General features: G+C 34.0%; 5 protein-coding genes across 7 annotated transcripts; 3 read left to right on the top strand and 2 right to left on the bottom strand.

Annotated features, from left to right (window-relative positions):
- The first annotated feature begins 1,022 nt into the window (after positions 1-1,022).
- Positions 1,023-3,949, top strand: LOC109338530 (ras-related protein RABA1f-like). Its single transcript, XM_019575794.1, has 2 exons — positions 1,023-1,305; positions 3,508-3,949. The coding sequence occupies exons 1-2, from the start codon at positions 1,100-1,102 to the stop codon at positions 3,935-3,937; spliced, it is 636 nt and encodes a 211-aa protein (XP_019431339.1). The 5' UTR covers positions 1,023-1,099; the 3' UTR covers positions 3,938-3,949.
- Positions 3,942-20,046, top strand: LOC109338527 (prohibitin-1, mitochondrial). Of its 3 annotated transcripts, none has more exons than XM_019575791.1 (6): positions 3,942-3,952; positions 16,375-16,565; positions 16,760-16,876; positions 18,504-18,674; positions 19,064-19,276; positions 19,632-20,046. In XM_019575791.1, exons 2-6 carry the CDS (start codon positions 16,389-16,391, stop codon positions 19,821-19,823), a joined length of 870 nt encoding a protein of 289 aa, XP_019431336.1. In that variant the 5' UTR covers positions 3,942-3,952; positions 16,375-16,388; the 3' UTR covers positions 19,824-20,046. The 3 variants fall into 3 exon arrangements, with proteins under 3 accessions (XP_019431336.1, XP_019431335.1, XP_019431334.1); XM_019575790.1 differs by lacking the exon at positions 3,942-3,952 and adding an exon at positions 12,892-12,904; XM_019575789.1 differs by lacking the exon at positions 3,942-3,952 and adding an exon at positions 16,054-16,137 and having other exon boundaries at positions 16,374-16,565.
- On the bottom strand, positions 4,696-7,504 carry LOC109338529 (serine/threonine-protein kinase phg2-like). Its single transcript, XM_019575793.1, has 2 exons — positions 6,663-7,504; positions 4,696-5,212 (listed from the first exon to the last, which is right to left on the bottom strand). Coding segments are annotated over exons 1-2 (672 nt in total). The 5' UTR covers positions 7,334-7,504; the 3' UTR covers positions 4,696-5,211.
- LOC109338528 (fasciclin-like arabinogalactan protein 13) lies at positions 11,696-12,754 on the top strand. Its single transcript, XM_019575792.1, has one exon. The coding sequence runs from the start codon at positions 11,829-11,831 to the stop codon at positions 12,573-12,575; it is 747 nt and encodes a 248-aa protein (XP_019431337.1). The 5' UTR covers positions 11,696-11,828; the 3' UTR covers positions 12,576-12,754.
- Positions 13,633-15,613, bottom strand: LOC109338526 (putative pentatricopeptide repeat-containing protein At3g15200). The gene has a single exon (XM_019575788.1). It carries the CDS (start codon positions 15,424-15,426, stop codon positions 13,876-13,878), a length of 1,551 nt encoding a protein of 516 aa, XP_019431333.1. The 5' UTR covers positions 15,427-15,613; the 3' UTR covers positions 13,633-13,875.
- Positions 20,047-24,357: the final 4,311 nt, after the last annotated feature.

Genomic DNA, 24,357 nt, shown 5'->3' with positions numbered 1-24,357 from the left:
CTCATCCTACTAACATGCCTAAGTAACCCGTTAGATCTTGATCAAACCGACAACAAACTCCATGAAAATATCCCTTGTTGAGTATTTTTGGTTGGCAAATGTTACAAATATGAGCTTATAGTACAAATGAAGAGGATAATTAAAGTTCAAACCACTTGAGTGATTAAACTAACCTGAGTTGGCATAAAAATATCTTCTTTATTGGCATACACAACTTAGGAAAAAGAAAAGACAAATCAACCATTTAGGAGGCTTACCCTTTTTTTATTTTTTTAAAATTCTCTATGCCCTCTAATCTTTATTTTATTAATAATTTTAGGAATGTGGCCCTTGATCTTCACCGGGAGAAAAGTAAAAGAAATAAGTAAATCACCTTTAATGTATTAATTTTATTATTTAAAATATATTAATTGTTATATAAAGTTTCTACACATATTACAACATCAATAACCAACGGGCGTTGGTTCAAGTGGTACATGCTTGATTCCCCTTAAGCAAGAACCCGGGTTCAAGTCTTGTGGATGAAAAAAATGTCCGTTGAGAGAATTAGCACCACTTACCTGTGGATATGCCCGGCTCGGACAGGATTGCCTCCAGTGTAATAAAATTAAATAAAAACATCAATATTTAATATATTAATTTTATTGTTTAATTTTATAAGAATCCATATGAGTACTCTTTTCTATATCAATTATGATTAAATTGATGCAAAGTTGAAAGGAATTATACAAGAGAGTGGACAATTATTCTTAGTTATGTCTCATTTTTTGTCTCATATTAATTATATATTGTGATGTGGATAAAAGAAAAATTTTAAAAAGAAAAATAGCATTATGGTATTATGGTATGATATAGAGAATGAGACACCATGATCTCTACCTTGACATGAGGTATAAACTTTGAATGCTTCTCCATCTTTAGCACCCGCCAACAGACGCCTAGTTTCCTTCCCCTTATACGCCATGTACCTTATTTTAATCTTACTACCTTTAAGCTCAGAAACTGAAAGCCTGATAAAAACACTTTCAAAACCAACCATTGAGTTTCATTGAATTTTAGTAACACTCCCAAAACTAAAATCCATAGGTTGATTCATTAAATGGGTGAGGACTATGACTACTTGTTCAAGGTGGTGTTGGTTGGAGACTCTGGTGTAGGCAAATCCAACCTCTTGTCTCGATTCACCAGAAATGAGTTCAGCTCGGAAACAAGGTCCACCATTGGCGTTGAGTTCGCCACCCGCACTATTCAAATTGATGACAAGGTTATCAAGGCTCAAATATGGGACACTGCCGGTCAAGAAAGGTGGTTTCTTTCTCCTCTATAACTCAAGTTGTTTATTCTCTTTTCTATAAATCCATGGTTTTCTTATGGCTCATTTGAAAGTGGGAAATGCACCCATGTGAGGGTTCAGTTTAACGTTAATTATGTGGAAATGTGATTTCAGCTACTCATTTGAATAACTTTGTTCCAAGTGGAATTTGTTCCCGAAACCTAATTGATCATTGATGAGAACTTTATGGATCTTGTACAATAAAGGATTCTCATCTTTATTTTGTTCTGAATATTCCACTAAAGAAAAAATATATTGTGTTTGAATAAATATAATGGAGAGTGGGTCAATAAGGACAATGTTTTTGGCTAAAAATTTCATATTATTTAGAAAACCTAGGTTTACACTTTTTTTTCTTTCTCCTTAGCTATGGTTTTCAGATCATATTTCTTTGGTTTCAAGTGGGTAAAGTTGATTTTAGTTTTTTTTCTTCATTTCAGCAAGTTAACATAGTTAATATAAAGAATATTTTGTTGGAATAATCTAACTCTTCTATTAGTGAAATGGAATGGGGTGTTATTTTTGCTATATAAAATGGGCTAGAGTGTTATTTCAGTAAAACTAAAGGAGGCTTAGTGCAACTTACCCTAAAAATTATCAGCAGGTATCACGAGCTATTGTCCAAATAAATTATACAAATAATGCTGTTTTTTTATCATGGTTTTGTTAGTAGGATTACGTGATTTCAATACGATTTTGTGTTTTGCCTCTTCTACTTAATTAGTATAATTCGTCTACTTTTGGAAGAACAACTTAATCACCAATGGATGGGTTAGCAACATCATATATATGATATATCTGCTTCTGTTGAAAAACTTAAGATAAAAGAAAACTTTCTGTTGAAAAACTTATCTCTACAACGAATATTGACAAAAGAAATTAGTTCTGATAATCCTGCCATGAAGTTTTTGGTGAGGTCTTAATTTAAGAAAAGTAAAAAAGCAACAATGTAATAAAATAAAATAAAAACTTGTGATGTATCACATTTAAAAGATAAATATATTTATGTTTTTTGTGTTATTATTTATGATTAAATTTTTAATGATTAGTCAAAATTTTATTGGTTATCTCCACGTATATACGTCTCCACACAAATCTTTCTCATAGAATAAATGCTTAAAAATTTATTAATAAAAAATGCTTAAAAAGTTTAATAAAATTGTCGAATATGTTTATCATTTCAAACACATTTTAGTTGATAACTACCTGTTATATTAGTCAATTTTACTCTTATCTTGTTGCACTCAACAGGGTTTATGTGTAGCATATTTTTTGAAATATAAGGGAGACCTGTGTAGATTTTTTAAAAATAGAAGTGGGTATGTATCTGAAGGGATAAGAATCTGCTATCCCCACCATGTTCTCAACCACGTTTCTGACCAATTACAATAAAGTAAAATTGACAAAATTATGATTATTTAATTTTTTTAACTGACGTGGCATAATATGATTGGTCTGGGACAGAGTTTGGGACAATAGATCATTGTCCATATGTGAAGATCAAGGTAATAAATAGAAAGGATGTTGAAGTATTTTAATATTAGATGGTAGAAGAGAAAAGGTGAGGTTGACTATATAACTTCTTGCTTGTTTTATATTATCCATACACTCCTTTGAAATGAATTGAGCCAGAGCTCTAGAACAGTTGACCCCATATTAGTTCCAATTTGATCAGAACTTAAAGAAGTGCATGGTTAGCTCCATGTGAAGTGTTGGTAAATGTTACAACTATGAAACTTGTAATTTAATAAAAGCTTCTGTTCAGTTTCACTTGCCAATGAGAATATGGGGTGGTAAGGGAAAGGAATAGAAATCATATATCTCAAATCATGTCTCATATGTTGTCTCACATCAATGAATATATGTTATATCAATTAAAAAAATTAAACATTCATTATTATTTTTGTTTCATTATCATTGACACGAAATAGCGTATGAGACATGATATGAGACAACTAATCTCCGTTCATGGGAGAGAGAATAGAAAATAAGCATGTACAAAGTTCCAATTATCATATTCACAACATAGCTGTTCTTCTAGTCTATGCGTGCTTATAAACTTGCATTGTATTTTTCATCTAGAAAATGAGTACATAACACCTATCAAAACATGATACATTATACTCACTCCAAAGTTTTATATTTACCAGTCTCATTTTTGTTATTCACCACAGGTATCGTGCAATCACAAGTGCTTATTATCGAGGAGCTGCTGGTGCATTGCTTGTGTACGATGTTAGCAAACACATAACATTTGAAAACGTAGAGAGATGGTTGAACGAGCTAAGGTATCACACAGATGCAAACACTGTAATCATGCTAGTTGGAAACAAGGCAGATCTTCGCCGATTGCGTGCTGTGGCAACCGATGAAGCCGCAACATTGGCCGAGAGGGAGAATACTTATTTTATAGAAACCTCAGCACTTGAGTCCTTGAATGTGAACAATGCATTCACAGAAGTGCTCACTCAGATATACCATGTTGTTAGTAGGAAGGCTCTTGATGTTAGGGAGGATCCTTCAGCATTGGCCAAGGGGCAGAAAATTAATGTTGGCTGTGGAGATAATGTCTCAGTGGTTAAAGAGAGTGGATGCTGCTCGTAGTTTGAAATTTTGAAGGTAAAAGAAAGGTTTTAACTAGACATTTTGCTTTTTTGCCAATAAGGGTGATAAGAATTAAGGGAAAATAGGAATTTGGTAAGTATATACTTAATCCAAAAATGTGTACTTGACTCCTTAAGGTGAGATGAATCCCCATTTTTAGTTGTAGTTACCAACATAGTTTCAATATATCCTACACTACTACAAAAAATATCAATTAAGTATTCATGAATTTCATGTTACTAACCACCCGAACCACCCTTATTTGCCATCACCACCAATATCAGCCACTCACCACCACCCCGCCATTAAATTCTTCCTCGGTTATTTTCAGATGTTGTTAGCAACAACAAGCATTTCACCAATGGCCACAACCATTGCCATTCGTCACCATCACCAGTTCACCACCACTCTCCTCTCCCCACAACTCCTTCCATCTCCATCCCCAAAACTCGGAACCATCGCCATCCAGCCCAACAACAACCCAACATGACTCTGCTCTAATCGGCCACCACCATAAACCCTCCACATAGCAGTACTTGTTAATCAAAACATTGCTTCCCATGTGCTCTTGTTAATATATTTTTTTATTTATTGAAAAAGAATCATTGCTGCTGAAGAATTTATAAATGACTTTAGAGCATAAAGTAATTCAATTACATCAAAACCAGATGAAACTTGAAAGCAATCGAGATGTTAACTAGTTACATCAAGTACCTTAGTTGACAAAGATTAAAAATGGTAATCAAAATGGCAGACAATGGAACAATTTAGAAACTGAGTTGAATATTGTTAAAACAATTCTAGGCACTGAAAAGGCCAAGCCAGTGTCTAACAAATGAACAAGACTTGGCAGAAGTAATAACAGACAAATTGTGACAAGCCAAATACAACTGAAAGTAAAAATGATTAGATCACCTTCCAAACAACTTCAGAAGAATGAAAAACAGTTTAGCTGGGAATACAAATACATATATGTTGATTCTACACTCTATTGGCACATCGTAAAAGAGTGGCAAACACTAACAGAAGAACTAAAGATTTAAAACAGTAACAAAAAATTTCATTACAAATTCGGATGTTAGGTGTTGAAAAGCTGTCACCTTGGTTGGTCAGGTTTCCTGTTCTATGATTTTCAGATGCCATCATATGAAAATTGATGCCAGTTCCAGAGTGATAAAGGATGCATCATGCAGTGTATTGGCATAGAGAACTCATCTCTTTAGCAAAATGCATAGATCTTCATCCCCCAGGAAAGAAGTCAAAATCATAATCATTCTGTACATGTAAAGAGACATTTTTTCACAGTCATGCACATGCCAAGTATAATCACTTTTATTTTACGATAACTGGCAAAAATTTACGAGGAAAAAAGTAATTTCATGCACATATTGGGTATACAGAGAAATGACAAGTTGAAAATGGCAAATTGACAATATTTTTTTAGAAGATGCATCCAGTCATCTGCTTTATTCTTTAAGGATAGCTTTTCTTCAGGCTAACCTAGTTTCACTATCCCTATAACCCTCGAGTTACCTCATCTATCCTGAACATGAAGAAACTGAAAAACATCAAGGACAAAAGGTTGGGTTTTCTATGCAGATTATTCTCCAAGAACCACAGTATGATTTATGTATTCTTCTTCTGAAGAAATTTGACTCTGATCTCCTCAACATATACAATATAACTAAATTAATTTAGTCCCTAAATTCATAGCCAAAGAAAGTCATCCTCCTGCTCTGCTTTATTTTAATTAAAAAAACAAGTTAAGAATTTGGAAGGCCCCTTTTCTTTTACTATTTCTGAATAACCAAAGAAAAGCAATAGCAAACATGGAAAGTGCAATTTATTGCTACCAAAAATAGTCAATGGGATTAACAGACATTTATTCAACATTACTCCTTAACATTGGAAGTTGCAGCTCAACTCTAGCTAATCATAATATCCTTGGTATCCACAGATCACTATGGACTCGTATTAATCCAAGTCAAGCCGAGAAGAGTCATTAATAAAACAAAGCTCTCATGGTTCCTATTTTTAACCCATAAAATCGAATATGTAACATTTATTACGGTTGTTAGTGAGTTGGTTTACTTGGTGGTTGCCTGGTTGGAAGGCAACAGAGGAAGGGAAAAACTTCGGAGGCTCGGACCTATGAAATACATTTGTGAGATGACTAAGTCCTTTCTCTTATTTCCCCTCTAAAAACCAACTCGCAAACTAGCCCTTGAGTTCTAGAGGGGGGAGAATGGAAATGAAAAGCTTCATAGCCACGAAATACACTATTGTTATGGTTCTAAAGTCTTTCCTTTCTTTTTCTTCCCCTCCAAAACTCAATTCGCAACCTTAGCGCACCGACCAATTGGTTTGCAGTTATGATTTATACTTCAATGGAGTACTTATCTTATGAATAATGAATGATTTATACTTCAATGGAGTACTTATCTTATGAATAACGATTTATACTTTCTTCAACCAAAAAAATTGAATTTATGATTTAAGATTGCTTATTGCCACATGTGTCGGTGCAACCTATCACAATCACGTTGCATTAAAATTCATAAAAGGACAACCAAAAATAATCACAAATCTTAATGACATGCATGTTTGGAAAATATACCAGCTGAAATAATGCATTTTATTTTAGGCCGCTTTGGACATAAAATAAACGAATCCAAACAATTCACAATTCAAATCCATAAATATATTAATTTTGGAGAAAACATACCATCCACTAGAATTTGGTCGACTTCCACTAGATCCGGGGCGACCCAATATCCCAACATCTGAGCCACCATTTCTCTTCATCCTATCATGCCCACCCGATTTAGGCCTCCCCCCTTCCCCATACCGAACCGGAGACCCAACAGCACCCTGCCTCCTGGGCCGAACCATTTCAGGCCCAGGACCCTCCTCCCGCCGCACATAACCAGGCCGAAGATGTGGCGGCACGAACTTATCCGGTTTCGGAGAAATCAACGGCAAGTCCTTGTCCTTTTCATTATTCACAACATGGGTCGGAATCAACGACCCGGTTGGTGTTCCGGTTCGGCCCAATGGACGAAGCGAGATCGCATCAGGTCCCGCTTCAGACCGGGTTCGATCTGGGTCTTGTTTGATCTGATTAGCATGTTGTTGGGTCTGTGACGGTGAAGGTGATGTTAACGGCGGGTGAATATGAGGGGTAACGGGTTTGGGTGTGGGTCGGGTTAGAACGAGGATCTTACCATGTTTGTTTTGTGAAGAGACAGCAGAATAAGAAGGTGAAGAGAAAGAAGAAGAAGAGAGGGATGGGTTCCTTGAAGTGTTGTTGTTGTTGGTGTTAGAATTTGTGTTATTGTTGGTTCCGGTTTTGTCATAGATGTGGTTGAAGTTAATAGAGGTATATTTTTTTGCCATTCACCGAAATTACTAGTTTTCAGAATGGAGGGAAAAGTAGAGGGATGGAAAAGTGGGATCTTGATTATTTGTTAAGCTTCTTCAAGGATTGAAAAAAAAATGGCTTAAACGAGAGATAGAAACATAGGAAGGAGATTGAGTTGTGGTTGCCAAATTTTGATTTGCTACTTGAGTAGGAATTACAGATATGAACAGAGTGGGCTTGATATAAGGCTTATTTTAAGATGAGCCCAAGACCCATTTAGAAGGTTGAATTTTGGGCTCATTTTTTTGCCACCAGCTCAACTCATCATTGCAATGACTCATGCTTTTGTGATGATGGATAGCAATTTCATCATGTATTTGGGGATCCATTGAGGACAACTCCAAGAGCAATTATTATGTAGTTTGGGATCCATTATTTCAAACACATTCATGATATGTATTCATGAATAATTTTAATTGACTAATGCACTTTTAATTGTTTAGACGGGTCCCTGATTAATCTAGTCATTCAACAGTGAAGACCATGAGAAATGGGAAATTTTACTGCAGGGATGGGCGACAAATCCACTCAACACTTGGAGGAAGGGGAGGAAGATTAAAACCCTAATATTGTGAACAAGGATCTTCTCTAGTACTCATAAGAAAAGTTCTTATTTTTCCTTTTATTTTCAATAACAAACATGTTATTTCATTATATATAGAATGATAAAAATATTTTACCACATTATTTTTGTATTCGTTAATCCTTACTCTTATATTATTCATAGTTACCCTTCACTTAAAATTAGAGGTATTTATGGTAATTTAAGTTTATATATATATATATATCAGTGAAACTAAATTGAACCAAATGACAAAATGTGGTTCAATTCGGTTTCACAATTAAGTTTCTTTTAAGGAACCATTTATGTTCGGTTCAGTTCTAGGAATATTTGGTATCAAACTTCATGTTAAAGAAATATATGCTACGGAATAATATTGTATTATTGTTTAAATTATTCAACCAATTTTGTAGCTTAAACTATCAATTTTGTGTGAATTTTAGTATTATATACATTGACAGTGCTATATAGATTGCAGGGTATGCCTCGATTTTTTGAAAAGAAATATGTATATTATTTATAAAGAAAAGTGTATGAAATGATACAAAATGAGTTATATACACGATTCATATATTATTTAGCATCCATATCATTATCGACTCTTTGAAAAATTAAGGTAAGTAAATTATGGATGACACAATGGTCATATATAAATTTTTACATCGACAATAATTATTATTGTATAGATATTACACTTTTATTTATAACTCTATAAGTCTATTTTTTTTTTTGTAAATGACATGCTTCGTGAAAAACAAAATAATTATTATTGTCTTGAATTATTTTATAATATTATGTATATGCAACTTAAAGAAGTTCATGATCATTTCTCCGAGATAAATACCAAACTCTTTCTTTGTATGACTTGTGTGAGTTTAAACCGATTTCTTGCCTAATTTTGATATATCGATTGAATTCCAAAGTTTTATGCTTGTGATTTTTCCCCAACACATTTGGTGATATTTAATAATCAATTTGGACTTACATCATTGATATGCATAAAAGTTTTGAATTTGCTTATTTGAAAGGAATCGATAATCTTTAAGATAAGTTGGTTGAAATTAAAGTGGAAGACACGTTATTTAGCTATTATTTTATATTCATTTGAAGCTAGCAATAAAATTGTAGAAAAAAGTTCCTTCGACTATAAAAATTGTAAAAAATATGTTGTGTAGTCAAATGAAATATGAGTGGATGCATGATTGTCTATGACTTATGTTTAGTGAATAATGCTCAACAACATTAACAATGAATTGATTATTCAACGATTTCAAAATGTGAAATCACAGAGAAATTAATTATGAAATATGTAATTTATTTCATTAAATATATTTAAATTTTGTTATTTTAACATTAATATTTTTATAATTGATGATATTTATTGTTTTAATTTTTAACATATGTTGCACACCTTATCTCAGGGTCCTAGACCCGTCACTCGTTACATACATTAGTAAGTTGTTATTATGTTAGTGTCATATATGTCTCTACTTATTGAATTGTTATATCTATGTGCTACTTTCTCAGTGTCTTGATAATTTAGAATACATCTTCCAACTTTTGTGCTACCAGATTTAAAACTAACATATATCATAAATTGTTATGTGCATGTATTGATATATATGTTATTAATTATGAATTTTGTAATGTTATATAGGATATTATTATATATGTTACTACTTGCTAAATTATTATATATGTTACTAATTGTGAATTGTATTTTTATATATGTTGTTAATATTTAAATGTTACTATTGTGGATAGATTAGTCGTTTGTTTTTTCTTTCTAAAATATACAATTGTTGTATATGTCATTAAAAGTAATTATGACTTTCAATTTTTTTACTCATTTATTTATGATTTATATTTTTTTCATGATAATAATCATAATATTTTTCTTTTATGGATAATCAATATCTATTGTAATGCATTTACAACTTTCAATTGATGCAAAATATAAAAAAATAGGAAAATTATGGAACCGAACAATTCACGAGGACTTCGATTTCTGCAATAAAATTTGTGATTAATTGATATAAACCAAATTAGGTCTATATATTTGATTTAGTCATTAAATTGTTCAAAAAACCGAACCAAACTAAACTTTTATTCCCCTATATATATATATATAATATATAATGTTTTATTCTACACACTTTTTTTATTATGTAGACAAGAGAGACCCATATGACACAAGCTAATGCCCCTAAGAATGTGATGCCTACATCAACAACTGAATAATCAATTACTTGCTCTTGCATAATTTGATTAAATATCTATGCCCCCATAAGAAGTAAATGAGAGAATAAAAATAAGATAAATTACTCCTTTATGATTTGCTACAATTTAATAGGCTGTGTTAATGGCCTCCACAATTTTTTTTGCTCATGATACATTAAACAACATTGTTAAAAGACAGCATGTGCTTCATCATCGACAATGAGAATTTAACATTTAACGATCATACCACTTTGAATTGGTTGTTGTTGAGGACTTCATTAATGAAACCTGAATTGTTATAGAATATAATATCTATGTATTGTTAATGTAAAGATTTATACATACTCAATACATCATCTATTATTCATTTGTATTAAGTTTCTTGAAGAGTCAGTGATAATTGAAAATGAATGATGAATAATTGATTGATAACACATAAAACTTTTACATTTTCGATACATACATATTTTTGTCATAAAATGTTAACAAAGAAGTAGCTTAAGATAATGAGAAAAATAATATTTTTTCCATTGTCAATATATCATCCACGATTCATGATTAATCATCATTAACTTGTCAAAATAACTAATACAAATGATTAGTGGATGATATATTGTGTGTATATAAATCTTTACATTAATTACTAATGCAAGTGATGTAGGCTCCATTTACATGTTTCAATGTAGTTTAATGACTTTAATCGACTGCTACAATGATACACTATGATATTACAGAACATACATAATGCAAAACAGCGTATCATAAACTTGATTATTTGACAATGTTCTCCCACATGTTATGCTTACATATGCCAGGCTGCCAACTACTATTTTACACCTCTTTTTTGTCCAAACCCTCAACTTGTACATTGATCTATTGTATTTTTTTTTCTTCAATGGTCCTATGGCATAATGATAATGAAATATTAATTTAGTCCTTTAGTCAAATATACATATGGATGACAAACATATTAGATAAACAAAACAAACAAAAGTGATATATGCCACATGCTCCGTATTTATTTATGTGAGGAAGTTATCTAATGAAGTGAAAAGATAGCAACTTGTGACCAAATATAGTGTTGTGACACATTTACAACTTGTGACACATTTACAACTTACTGGAAAGTTAATTAAGTGTTGTATATAGTGTGACTTGATCTCTGGTAATCATTTAGAAGAGTATAAATACAACATTTTCCTATCATTGCAAGTTGCAGCTAATATTAAAATTAGTTTCTTATAGCAAACGGCCAAAATTCAATTTAAACCCACTTCATTTTCTTGGTTTATTTTTTTCCTAGAAGACTAATCTTTTTGCTGTTATATTCTTCACATTTCTATTCCTATCATATCATTCATCTCTCGTATTTTTTGGTTCGTTTGTCACTAAGAGTCTATTTGAGAGTTGAGTTTTGAAGGGAAATGAAAAGTTTTATAAATATCTTATAAGTATATTTCATATAAAGTCTTTTCTTTCGTTTCTTGCTCTCTAAAACTCAATTTACAAACGTACCCTAATGAAATTTATAATTTATATTGTGGAAAGCTTGAGCCAGCTCATGCCAACAAAGTCTCAACCAAACTTCTTATCAAATAAAGCCACCACTTCACTTCTCCACACACCACAATACTATATAACCATCTAACAATCACCTCTCGCACTTCCACCCTCACTCATTCACCAACATGGCCTCAAACAATCCTGCACTCATCCTTCTCACCCTCACTCCCTTCCTCTTCCTCCTCACTACTCAAACTCGAGCCCAATCGGCTCCGGCCCCTGCTCCCTCTGGCCCGGTCAACCTCACCGCAATCCTTGAAAAAGGTGGCCAATACACCACCTTCATCCGCCTCCTCGAGGAGACACAACAAATCACCCAAATCCAAAGCCAACTCAACTCCACCACCGAGGGCTTTACGGTCTTCGCTTTCACAGACAATGCCTTCCAGAACCTCAAGTCCGGAGCCATCAATGAACTCACAGATGACCAGAAAGTGAAGCTCATTCTATATCACGTAACACCCAAGTACTACACCCTATCTGACCTCTTAACAGTGAGCAACCCTGTGAGAACACAAGCCTCTGAAAGTGAAGGTTCTTGGGGGCTTAACTTCACTGGCCAAGGAAACCAAGTGAATGTGTCTACTGGTGTGGTGGTAACTCCTATCAACAATGCATTGAGGCAACAGTTCCCTTTGGCAGTTTACCAAGTGGACAAGGTGTTGTTGCCATTGGAACTATTTGGAGCCAAGTCTCCAAAATCAGCACCATCTCCCAAATCATCAAAAACTACCCCTGAAATCCCAAGCCCTGCGACCAAGGCAGATTCAGCTAAATCACCTGCAGATAGCAAGAATGATGGAGCTAGGATGCATGTGGGTTTGGGAATGGTTCTTGGGCTTGGGTTAATTTGCATGGGAGCTCTCTCTTAATGACCAAGAGATGATGAGAGATATTTGGGTTGCATTTTCTTTTTCTTTTTCTCTTTTCATTTCTCTTTCACTTCATTTGTCCTTCTGTCTTTTATCTGCAGGCAAAAGGAACTGTGTTGGTTTGATATGTATGTACCTTATTCTTTGTATTTAACTAATGTAATTTACCTTGCATTACAACATTTAAACATCATTGATAACTCATTTTGAGTTAAAAGAAGCAACAAAATAGCATATTTTTGTTGAAGTAATTTATATTTTCAGATATATTCAAAGTTTGATAATCACATTTTCGTTTGGAATTCATTAAGACGAACTCAAACTTTCAAGTCAAATCATAGATACGCACAGCAGTGAAGAAAGACTAGTAATTCAAGGATTTAAACCTCAAGTTTTTCATGAGCTTTTAATACATGTCTTATATTCCTCAAAGCCACCTACCAAAAAATAGAATATGCCCGGACATTTAAAAGGGATATACAAATGAATGCTAATTAGCAAAACATTTCTGTCATGTTAGTGGATAATGGCTCAGGCAAAACTTGCATGCAATAATGTGTATATTCTTAATTGACAACAAATATGCAGAACTTAACGGGGTGTACAAGAAGAATTATGCCATATAAACCATTAGAAAAACACCATACATGAAGTAGAAAACAAGTAACTGTGGGTAAATCACTGATGCTTCTTACCTATTTCAATTCAACATATATGGTTCACCATGTATAAGTGCATGACATACCTTGATTTGTCATATGAGTGTACCGAAAGAGAAATAGCATCGGAGTTGCTAAAATGCACTTAAAACTGACGGGTGACTTCCATAATATTCAATTCCACCAAAAAATACATAATGAAACAGAACACATCTACAGGACAAAACTATGCTACATTATAAACAAGTCCAAATGGACTTGAAGACCCTGCTCAAGTTCGACAATCTTTTCTTAATATCACCATTAATCCACTGAGTTTGTTTGCGCTTGCGACAAATGCTGATAAAGAAAAAGTACAATGGTTATGCCCATGTTGATGCTTATCATGCTTTTTCCCCTCCCTTAACATAAAGATCATATTAACATAAAAATGTTATACATTGGAGGTTGCCGTTTTTAAAAGCATGACTTCTTTTCATTCTTAAGCCTCATAATCTATAAATCTCATCCAAAATCTACAAAATTCCAAATTAATCACATGTAGTTAAAATAAAACTCAAGCTGCCAAGCTGAGCTAGTGAGTTATAGGAAACATTGCCTAACTCTCTTCCACTTGGAGCAATAACCAAATTTCAAAGGCCTCAAAGGCTACTTGTCTCCCCTTCGATTCCTTCTTTTCCTGTTCTCTCCTTTAACTGGATGTTCATGGAACTTACTAGTTTCTCAGTCCGAGGCTCTGGAGTAATTCCCTTTGATATCATCACCCTGAAATAGCGTGAAGCATCTTTTACTCTACCTTTTTCACAGTGCCCATGAACCACGATTGTATATGATCGTCGGTCTGGTCCACATCCGTTCCTTTCCATTTCTTCCCACGTTTTCCTTACTCCGTCCTGATCATCCCATTCCATGTACAACCTCAAAACCAAGTTGTAAACATCATCATTCATGCTGCATCCATTTCTCTCCATCCTCGCCAAAACCCCAGGAACTTCTCCTGGCTCCTTCAAGGACCCAAGCAAATAACTGTAAGTAATAGTATTAGGCAAACAACTCCCCTTTTTCAATTCCATTTCGTTTACAAGTTCATAGACCTTCTTCATTCTTTGAATCTTACACATGTACTTGATCAACGAATTGTAAGTAGCCACATTTGGTTGACAACCTCGCTCGTTCATTTCATGGAAAACTTCCAACGCTTCAGGAATCCTCTTCTTGAAACAAAGAGCATCAATGATGCAGTTGCATATCACAACATCCGGCTTGCAACCTCCATCCCACATGCCGCGAAACAACCTCAGTGCAGTGCCTAACTTCCCCTTATTGGTCAACGCCTTGATGAAAATTCCATAGGTAAAAAGATCACGCCTGCATCTCGATGCCACTATGTCTTTCCAAACCCTCCTTGCCTCATGCACATTCCCAAGAACACACCAACCATTGAGAATCACATTCCATGTCTTTATATCAAGGTCAAGCTTCAACTCATTCGCCTTATTATGAAACAAAGTTTCTGCATCTTCCACATGCTTATACCTACACAACCACATCAAGAGCGTTCTAAACGCTTCCAAATCAACCTCCAAACCAAACTCTTTCCTCCTGTAAAACAACCCAATTGCTTCATCAACCTTATGCGCCCCCGCATACCTATGCAGCAAAGTGTCAAATACAGCCTCATTGATGAGTCCTTCTCTCTTCGCCATTTCATCGAACACTTGGTCTACCTCCTCAAAGCGCTTCATCTTCCCAAGAATATCAATGATTTCGTTATAAACAACCGAACTGGGCGTATACCCATTTCGTGTGGGCCCCATTCTAGATACCCAATTGAAGAACATGTAAGCAGGTTTCCAATCAGTACGGTGTCGGTGGAGAACGGCGAGGACAAGATCATCATTTAGGTCGAAGCCGCAGAGGTCGAGAGCTCGCTCAACCTGGTCAACGGGCTTGTCTCTTCGGAATTTGAGCAAGTTTTGAATGAAAACAGGTTGTGGTATATCAGAGTGTGAATGGGAATGAAGGAACCGAGTTATTTTCGTTATGAGGAAATGGGAGTGAGAATGTGTGGTTAAAGTTTCAGAATTTGGGTTCGATGGAGTTTGGAGATTGGTAACGTTGAACAGAGTTTGGAGTAAACGTAGGTTGTCTTCCTGGGAACGTGTCCAGGTTGGTCGGATTTTGTTAAGCATGTTTCGTATTGAAATGAAGACACGGAATGTTAGTTAATAGTTAGATGAATAGCACTAGCAGACTAATTTTCTTTACTTAGAAGCCATTATACATTAGGCAAACAAATATGTCAGGATCCATAATTCATTTCACACTTCGATGGAGTGGATTACAATGGGAAAAGGGATGAATTTTGGGACATTCATTTTGATGGGACATCCATAATGTGTCTCAAGTTGATGGGTAATGCTGATATCGGTACGGGTATGCACCCTCAACCCATTGTTTGTATGAGGGCAGATTGTATACTAAATTTTTAGTTTTAATTTCATATTTATATATTTTATGATATTGAGTTTAATATTTATAAATTAAAAAAAAAGATGTTTGCACATTACTCAATGTTTATATTTAATCTAAATTGACTTTTCAAAAAAATTAATATTAACTCTTCAAAAAAAATTATTCCAAATGAATTGTGCATAATATAATAATTATATATACATATTTACATTCATCAAAATATTATCCTCAATTGTGATTTGTGAATAATGTTTTTTTTTTCAATTCACACCTAGCATATTGGGCCCATAACAGATATCAAAACCCAACCCAACTCTCTCTCTCCCAGAACCTTTCTTTTCTCGTCTTGTTGGAAAAGTTTAAACCCTACTCAATAGCTGCTTAAACCACACAAACCATTCCAATCGGCGTGATCGCAATTTCCAAGGTACAAATTCCTCTATTTCCATTCCCTCATTTTCTGCTTGTTCCTGAAATTTTCTTAAAGATTCGCAATACGATTCAGCTTGTGTCCTTTCTCAATCAGCGAGGTTTTCCACTAATTCACTGCGTTTAACATTTCCCCCAAATTTTTTAATATCTTTGTTTTCGGATTAACCTGTGCTTTTTGCTTTTGATTCTGAGAAATTTCATGCAATTGTAACTGTTTTTTACGCCATTTGCAGGGGGTTAGGAGAATATGAATTTTAGAAACGTGAAAGTTCCAAATGTTCCTGGTGGCGGTGCAGCTTCGGCACTCTTGAAGCTAGGTATTGTTGGTGGAATTGGATTGTATGCTGCTGCAAATAGTCTCTACAATGTTGAAGGAGGACACCGTGCTATTGTTTTTAACCGAATTATCGGTGTTAAAGACAAGGTCATTGTTTAGCATATGATTGTTTTAAACTGGTTGTTATCGAAATATGACTGTTGCGTGCCTTTTGAAAGAAGTGTTAACTTCTTACTTTATTTGTTATAAGCTTGGTCATGGTTTAAATTCCCCATTTTGGCACTTTAAGTTTAGTTCTGTTGTTGGCTATAAATTTGATACTGTGATTGATTTATATGCAGGTCTATCCTGAAGGGACTCACTTTGTAATTCCATGGTTTGAGAGGCCGGTTATCTATGATGTGCGTGCACGACCCCATCTTGTTGAGAGTACATCAGGGAGTCGTGATCTCCAGATGGTAAGTACATTTCACTTAGACTCGTCCTTGACAAAATTCACTATAAGGAATGAATTGAATTTCTTTACATTTATTGTTCTTATCTCCATTGACGTAAACAGTTTCTTTTTTGCCGTCCTTCTTCCTGGTAGTATGTTTATGTGAACATCATTGTATATCCTTCTATTAAGTGCTTCATTTTCCATTATATTTCACAAATGTTATGATTACCATGAATGTGAAACAGATTGTATTCTGATTGTAAAAGGCAGATTCATATTAACTTATATTACTTTTCTGATTAGCATCTATGAAACATATTAAATACTATATTTGAGAGTAAGTCAGGGAGTTGTGATCCTTAGATGGTAAATACATTTCGCTTAATCTTGGGTGTTGTCAAGAGCCTTGGCGTAACGGCAATGTTGCTTGCCTTGCGACCTAGAGGCCGTGAGTTCAAATCCCGGAAACAGTCTCTTCGCTTGCTAGGGTAAGGTTCGTTAACTCTCCCGGACCCCCTCCCCCTTCCCCCAATTGGGTGAGAGCCTCTTACATAGAGCCACTCTATTTTATTTCCTTTCTCTCAAATGACAAAAGGACTTTCTTTTTTTGCCCCCTTTTGGTAGGATGTTTATGTGGACATCATTAGGCCTCCTTCTACTACATGCTTTGTTCTTAAAGGACCACACTTCATAAAATAATATTCTCAATCCTGAGATTTTTCCTTTATGTTTCACCGTTGACATGACTACAATGAATATGAAACATTACCATCAATGATACAGATTTAATACTAGTTGAGAGTATGTAATAGAGTCTTGATCTCCAAGTGGTAAATACTTTTCGTTTAGACATGGGTGTTGTCAAGATTCACAAAAAGAAATGAAATTGGATTTCTTTACTTTTATTGCTTTTCTCCTGATTGACAAAAAGACTTTCTACTTTTCTGTCCCTCCTTTTAGTGGTATGTTTATTTGGACATCATTCTATATCCTTGTATTATGTTCTTCGTTCATACTCGACCACACATAGCTAACAGAATAATATTTTCAATTCTGAGATTTTCCCCATTATGTTTCACCATCCACATGATTACCATGAACTTGAAACAGATTGCATTCAGATTTCGTATTAATTATTATTACTTTTCTGATGGTTGAATATGGTTCCTTCAACTATCTTTTAACGTGTTGACATCTAGTGAGTGGCTTTTTTCAAATGATATCTTTCTGAAGCGGTTAAACATCTTGTGAGTGGCTTTGGCATCTGAATATATTATGGAAAATGCTTCTTTGATATCCTTTATATCAAGCTCCAATTTGTCTTGTCGAGTTTATCCTCTGTTTCTAAGGGATGAAGACATCACATATACTGTCCTAACTATTTGGATTATGTCCTTCTCCTACTTTACTGGGTTGCTATGTGCATCTTTTAACTTTTCTGAATTCTGTGACTCGAGTGCTTGAAGTTTTTATTAATATGCTATTATGCTCTAGCCTTCTAGGTGGAAATTCTTTTATTATGATAAAATATAAGTGGAAAATATGTTTAGCTTTGAGATTACTAATTTCAGAACATTTCACATTGTGATGATTAAAAAACGTACAATTTTAACCTTTCTTTTAAATTGCATATTCTTTATATACAGGTGAAAATTGGGCTTCGAGTCCTTACTCGTCCCTTGCCTAGCCAATTACCTACTATTTATCGTAGCCTCGGCGAGAATTATAATGAAAGGGTTTTACCTTCAATTATCCATGAAACTTTGAAAGCTGTGGTCGCCCAGTACAATGCCAGCCAGCTTATTACTCAGCGAGAGGTAAGCAGGAAAGCTTGTCTGCCTAAAATAGCTATTTGAACAAGATCACAAATTGCTAAGATGCATTTCTATGTTGAAGTTTAAAAATGTTAATTAACTTGTTTCTATGCTTGTTATTGGAAGCACAATGGGTAAATACAAAATGACCTATCCTTGAAAATATTTTGCTTGGATTATTAATTTATCAGTACCCACGACCAATTTCATTATTTTATCAAAACAAAATAATGAGATTTATTGACGTCTGAACTAGGGAAGGATTATTACTTTTTTTTTAATTCACATTCCTCCTAATTTTTTGCGTGTCATGAACTGTAATCTTAGTCTTGTTGAAAAATTCAGTTCTGCTACATGGAATTATGTTTTCATTTACCTTGTCATTTGTGTAGGCTGTTAGTAGGGAAATCCGGAAGGTTCTGACTGAGAGGGCAGCTAACTTCAATATTGCCCTTGATGATGTGTCCATCACAACACTGACCTTTGGCAGGGAGTTCACTGCTGCAATTGAAGCCAAGCAGGTGGCTGCCCAGGAAGCTGAGAGGGCAAAATTTGTTGTGGAAAAAGCTGAGCAAGACAAGAGAAGTGCTGTAATTAGAGCACAGGTAAGAAGTTAATAATTTTTCGATGCAGTTACTGCTTTTGTGCTCAATAAAGTTGCTGTATTTTTTATTTTTTTTTCAATGTAGAAAAACGATTATTTACTGGGTTAGGCGATAGTGTCATCATTCTAACTAGGCCCTGTTCTGCTATCCAACCTGTGTACACATGGAAAATATGGTGATTTTATTGGTCAGTTTATAAGGATAACCTTGTTCATAAATTTGCCTGTGAAGTTTAGTGCGGGTCTTTGGATTAAGTAGCATATATAGTTTGCTATTTACAGTTTTGCATATCAAAGCATGTTTTCTTCCTAAATATTAAATCCCCCCTGACCTTTGTTACCTTTTTGATCAACAGGGAGAGGCAAAGAGTGCCCAACTGATTGGGCAAGCAATTGCGAACAATGCCGCTTTTATCACATTGAGGAAGATTGAAGCTGCAAGAGAGATTGCACATACTATTTCGAATGCAGCAAACAAGGTTTATCTGAATTCAGATGATCTGTTGCTGAACCTTCAGGAAATGAATTTGGAGCCAAGCAGGAAGTAAGTTGGTTAACCTGTTTGTAATAATCCTCATGATTCTTTTGTTTTTAATTATGAAACCATCAATTTGAGGTTGTATTTTCTTGTTAAGCCTTAGAAATCTGGGGTGTAATCTCTGCTTGAACACACTGAAAACCTTTATTTCAAATATTTGGGAAAGGGATTATTTGAGATCCAACTGCTTCTCTTTACAAAAAAAAATGGAAAAGTTTGGGCTGACGAGCTTAGCATCGTGATTTTATTTTGATACATCAAGTCCTCCACTGTGTTTGATTTAATTTTTATTTCTTTGCGTATTGAATTTTTTCTGTTCAGTTAGACTATATATGGTGGCCATTAGAAATGAGATGATTCAAAAAATAAATAAAAGGGTAGTTGTTTGCCCCTACCCCAATATATTGTACGTGTTATTTGATTAATGATGTCTGCATATTTTTCTTCTTACGCTACTTTTACATTTTTACATCAGTATAAAACTAATAGTGTGCACATATTATTAATACATTTAAATACACTATGTAAACATGGTGTATTAAAATGTAAACATGGTATTATCTTTTTATATATAAATAGCATTTTCTTTATCCAGAAATGATTTCATTAAGATTGTGATCTATAATAAAAATTATAATAATAAAGACCTGATGCTGCTTCTTGCTTTGTTTGGTTTATTGCAAATTCAATCCAAAACGTCATGTATAGAATTGAAGCTGTTAATGTATGACATTTGGCCAATTGACAATTCTTTTGATATATTAGATAATTGCACCATTGCATGCTTTGACGTATTATGTTTAATCAATTTACATTATATTATATTTGTTGTCATGTCGATTTCAGATATGCATTTGATATCCTTAGCATAGACCCAAAAAAAAAACATATTAGATTTGTTTAATCTTTAATGAGTTATCTTGTGTAAGTGTATTCGCCATCCTAATGGAAGGAATCAAATATGATATACAATATGTTCGTCTTAGAACAATGATGAACATTGTTATATATGGTGGCTTGCGCTTGTTATTAACGTAAATCTATTAAACATAGTCACATATATAAATTTAGTAAAATGAATATTTAATTAAGAATTCTAGTATGCAAAACTTTGTGGTCAAATCAGTAGCGTTTAATTTTGAATAAATAGTAGCAAGTAGATGGATGATAGTATTATGGCAATGGAGAGATTTCAGATAAAATGTCACACGGAACATCGATCATAAATCATTTTATAAGTTGGTGAATGGTGTAGTTTGTTATATGATACATGACAAACATTGTTTAATTTGCAAGTAGTAATATAAAACAGGTGGAGAGATTAATAAACACCGTCCTGTGATTTTTTCTAAAAGTGGACTTCTTTTATCATTCACTAATGAGTAAACTACCAATTTTATGCATGATTTTATAAGCATATATCACTTTAATTTTAAAGATTATAAAAATTCTACCTTAATCTCTAATTTTAACAAACATTTATTATGTTCATAACTGATACAAGGGAGTTAGGACCAATGTAATACCTTTAAGTCTCTCTTTGGTAGAGGAGAGTTAGAGTGAAGAAAAAAGATGAGAGAGATTTAAGAGAAAAATAAATTTTCTCTTTTTTGGTTGTGAAGAGAAAAAAGTGGTATGATATATTTGTTAGAAAAATAAGTAATTCAAAGGGTAGTTAGAAGTTGCTATAGTTAGAAGATAGTTAAAGTGGTTAGTCTAAATATAGCAAGTATATAAATAATCCTTTGTATTGTGTATTTGAAGTAAGGGGGTGTTACTCTCTCAATCAATACATGCTCTCCACTCAATCAATTTCAATTCATCTTCTTCTTCAATACCGAATTCTTCTTCTTCTTCTCTTTAACTTAATTTTCTTTAATTTGTTTTCATTCAAATTCTATAAGTTTCAACAATATTCTCTTAAAGAGGGGAGATTCATTTACTCCCGGAGTAAGTTTTTTAAATTTACTCTCCATCCTAGCCACCAATTCTAGGAAAGTCCAATGGTTTGAATTAATAAGTAAATTTAAATCATTAGATGTGAATAAAATTGCTGGCTAGGATGATTAGTAAATTTTAAAAACTTACTCTTAGTAAGTGGATCCTCACTCTCTCTTAAAATCATCATCATATAGTAGATAGAGAAGTTATCTAATTAAGAGGGCAAAGTATAGTAAATATATCTTTTTGACAACTTTTTTCTTCATAGCCAACTGAAAACAAAACAACAATGTTAATTGTATAATAATTTGGGGATGCGTATCAAATTTAGACTGATTGGTGTAAAACATATAACTACTTTTGGTGAGTTTTGTCCACTTACTGAAGTAAAGATTCGAGTTTGAATATGTAGGAAGAAACCCAACATTAAAAGAGCTAACCTCGTTATTCTTCAAATATTTTTCGCTAGAATGATCTTTAATACAACCAGCTCAAACTTAAAAGTTTCATCACTTTGTACGGGGCCCAGCCTAAACCTAAAACCTATCCCAATAAGTGATGATCAACAAAAAAAACCCAAACCTTTATATATTTTATGTAGGCATTTCTCTGGTAAGAAGTGGAGCTTTCAAAAATGATATACCCTCATATAAATTTACCTACACTATAAAAAATAACATGTATGATAAATTGATTTTTTATTTATTAATGATTAGATTATAAGTGATATATTTCATTTTTTTTCCTAAGTATGAAGATTTATTGGATGATTTGGTAAGGAGAAAAACATGTATGGCGACATATCAGACACATGTTAGAATTTCTGACAATATGTGGGTCACAAATATAATTCAATAATTGTGTTATCACCATTATGTAATTAGCCAAAATATAAAATGATCTTCAGTAATTAATTTGGTGGCTAAGGGCATATGTGTCATGAAATATTATAAGTGTAGATACCTTCAGACAATTTCTAATTTGATGAAGGGACTGAATCAGAATTATTGCAACTAAAGTAGTAACCACTACGGGGTTACTTTTATGGGTTCTATTTGTAGAGCAATAGGTTTTCAAGTGTAGGGTTAAGGAGAATTAAGGTGGATGAAGATAGTGTTATCCATAAGGATAAAACACTATCAACTCATCCATAAGGCAAGCCATAAGGCAACATCTCAACCCAAGCATCACACTCCCTAAGGATACTCATTCCCCTCTAGAGAATCAACAAGGAAAACCATAAGACGCTCTAACATCTGGAAGATCATCACACCCTCATACCTTCGAGATTCCAAATGGCTAATCAAGGTATGTTCTTCATCTTCACCATGAAATCATTTGAGGTTTCTTCGGTCTGGGTCATGATCGTTCCATATGAGTTTATGTATGGGCATAAACATTAGGTTATCGGAACGAAGCCATGATCATAAGGACTCCCGCATTCAATCTATGGACTATAGATGGATAATCTCCAACAAGTGGTATCAGAGCCACCCCAATTTGATTCATGAGTGAAATTAGGGTTCTTGTTTTTCTTCCCCAAAATATGAATTGGTTTAGGGTTTTGGTGTTTTCATTTATTCCATGGATCTATTAGGATAGTCATTCATGCTTTTTCATATGAATATAGATAGATTCGAAATGAATGAATATTGTTTTTCTGCTGTTTTCTTGAATTTTTGGGTGATTTTTCGAAGAACAGCGATGCAGAAATCGCAATGTTCGTGTTCTATCGCAGTGCTCTCGCTCAAGCGAAAGTGCCTCGCCCAAGGAGTAGCTCGCCCAAGCGAGAGCTAAACAGAAGCATTGGCTTCCATTGCGCTTAAGCGAGAAGATCCTCGCCCAAGCGACAACTCGCCCAAGCGAGTGTACGGGCGACATAAGGCTCGCTCAAGCGAAAATGTCTCGCTCAAGCGAGAGCCAAACAGAAGCATTGGCTTCTATTGTGCTCAAGCGAGAGTACCTCGCCCAAGCGAGAGTACGATAAAGTTTCTGGGGCTTTGGTATCTTTGTGCATTGGTTTTTTAATTGTTATTTGGTTGTCCATTAAGGTTGTCTGTTATTTTAAGTGAGCCAATTAAAGTGAAATGTCGCCAAAGTGACCTATTTCATGGATATAACTCATAAGGAATATTAGATGTAAGTGTGTATGATTATTCATGCGAGTATTAACTGGCCCAAAGGAAAGTTAATATTTGGCCGAAAATCATACACACCTGTGATGATATAAACATGTTATAATTCTAAATTTTTTATACATGTGACTGATGGATCAATCCAAAGAGGGATTCGTTAGTTGACATGCCTTATTATAAATGTTTGATCATTACAACAAGAGTACCACTTGCAGTTAATATCACTGTCCAAAGACTTGAAGTTAATGGTGCACTAGGTATCTTGATTTGGACATACCATTGTTTGAGCACATTGATAATCTTAAATTGTGAGCAGATTTTAATATTTTGTCTTTTGTCTAATTCAGCTACATCAATTGCTTCTATATCTGTGAATTTGAATTCGGTTCCGGTCCTTAATGGTGAAAATTTTAAGGACTGGAAAGAGAACATGGAAATTATTCTTGGCTGCATGGATCTGGACTATGC

Source organism: Lupinus angustifolius, unplaced genomic scaffold (assembly GCF_001865875.1).
Source record: "Lupinus angustifolius cultivar Tanjil unplaced genomic scaffold, LupAngTanjil_v1.0 Scaffold_28_38, whole genome shotgun sequence".
In the NCBI taxonomy this organism is placed as follows: domain Eukaryota; kingdom Viridiplantae; phylum Streptophyta; class Magnoliopsida; order Fabales; family Fabaceae; genus Lupinus; species Lupinus angustifolius.
The sequence above is the reverse complement of the archived record's forward strand: the minus strand, read 5'-3'. Positions and strand labels throughout refer to the sequence as shown.

Coding starts and splice junctions, on each gene's coding strand:
- LOC109338526 (XM_019575788.1), bottom strand. CDS start 15,426: ATGCTTAACAAAATCCGACCAACCTGGACACGTTCCCAGGAAGACAAC.
- LOC109338527 (XM_019575791.1), top strand. CDS start 16,389: ATGAATTTTAGAAACGTGAAAGTTCCAAATGTTCCTGGTGGCGGTGCA. Junction 18,675..19,063: donor AGCTTATTACTCAGCGAGAG/GTAAGCAGGAAA, acceptor TCATTTGTGTAG/GCTGTTAGTAGGGAAATCCG. Junction 19,277..19,631: donor GTGCTGTAATTAGAGCACAG/GTAAGAAGTTAA, acceptor TTTGATCAACAG/GGAGAGGCAAAGAGTGCCCA.
- LOC109338529 (XM_019575793.1), bottom strand. CDS start 7,333: ATGGCAAAAAAATATACCTCTATTAACTTCAACCACATCTATGACAAA.
- LOC109338528 (XM_019575792.1), top strand. CDS start 11,829: ATGGCCTCAAACAATCCTGCACTCATCCTTCTCACCCTCACTCCCTTC.
- LOC109338530 (XM_019575794.1), top strand. CDS start 1,100: ATGGGTGAGGACTATGACTACTTGTTCAAGGTGGTGTTGGTTGGAGAC. Junction 1,306..3,507: donor GACACTGCCGGTCAAGAAAG/GTGGTTTCTTTC, acceptor TATTCACCACAG/GTATCGTGCAATCACAAGTG.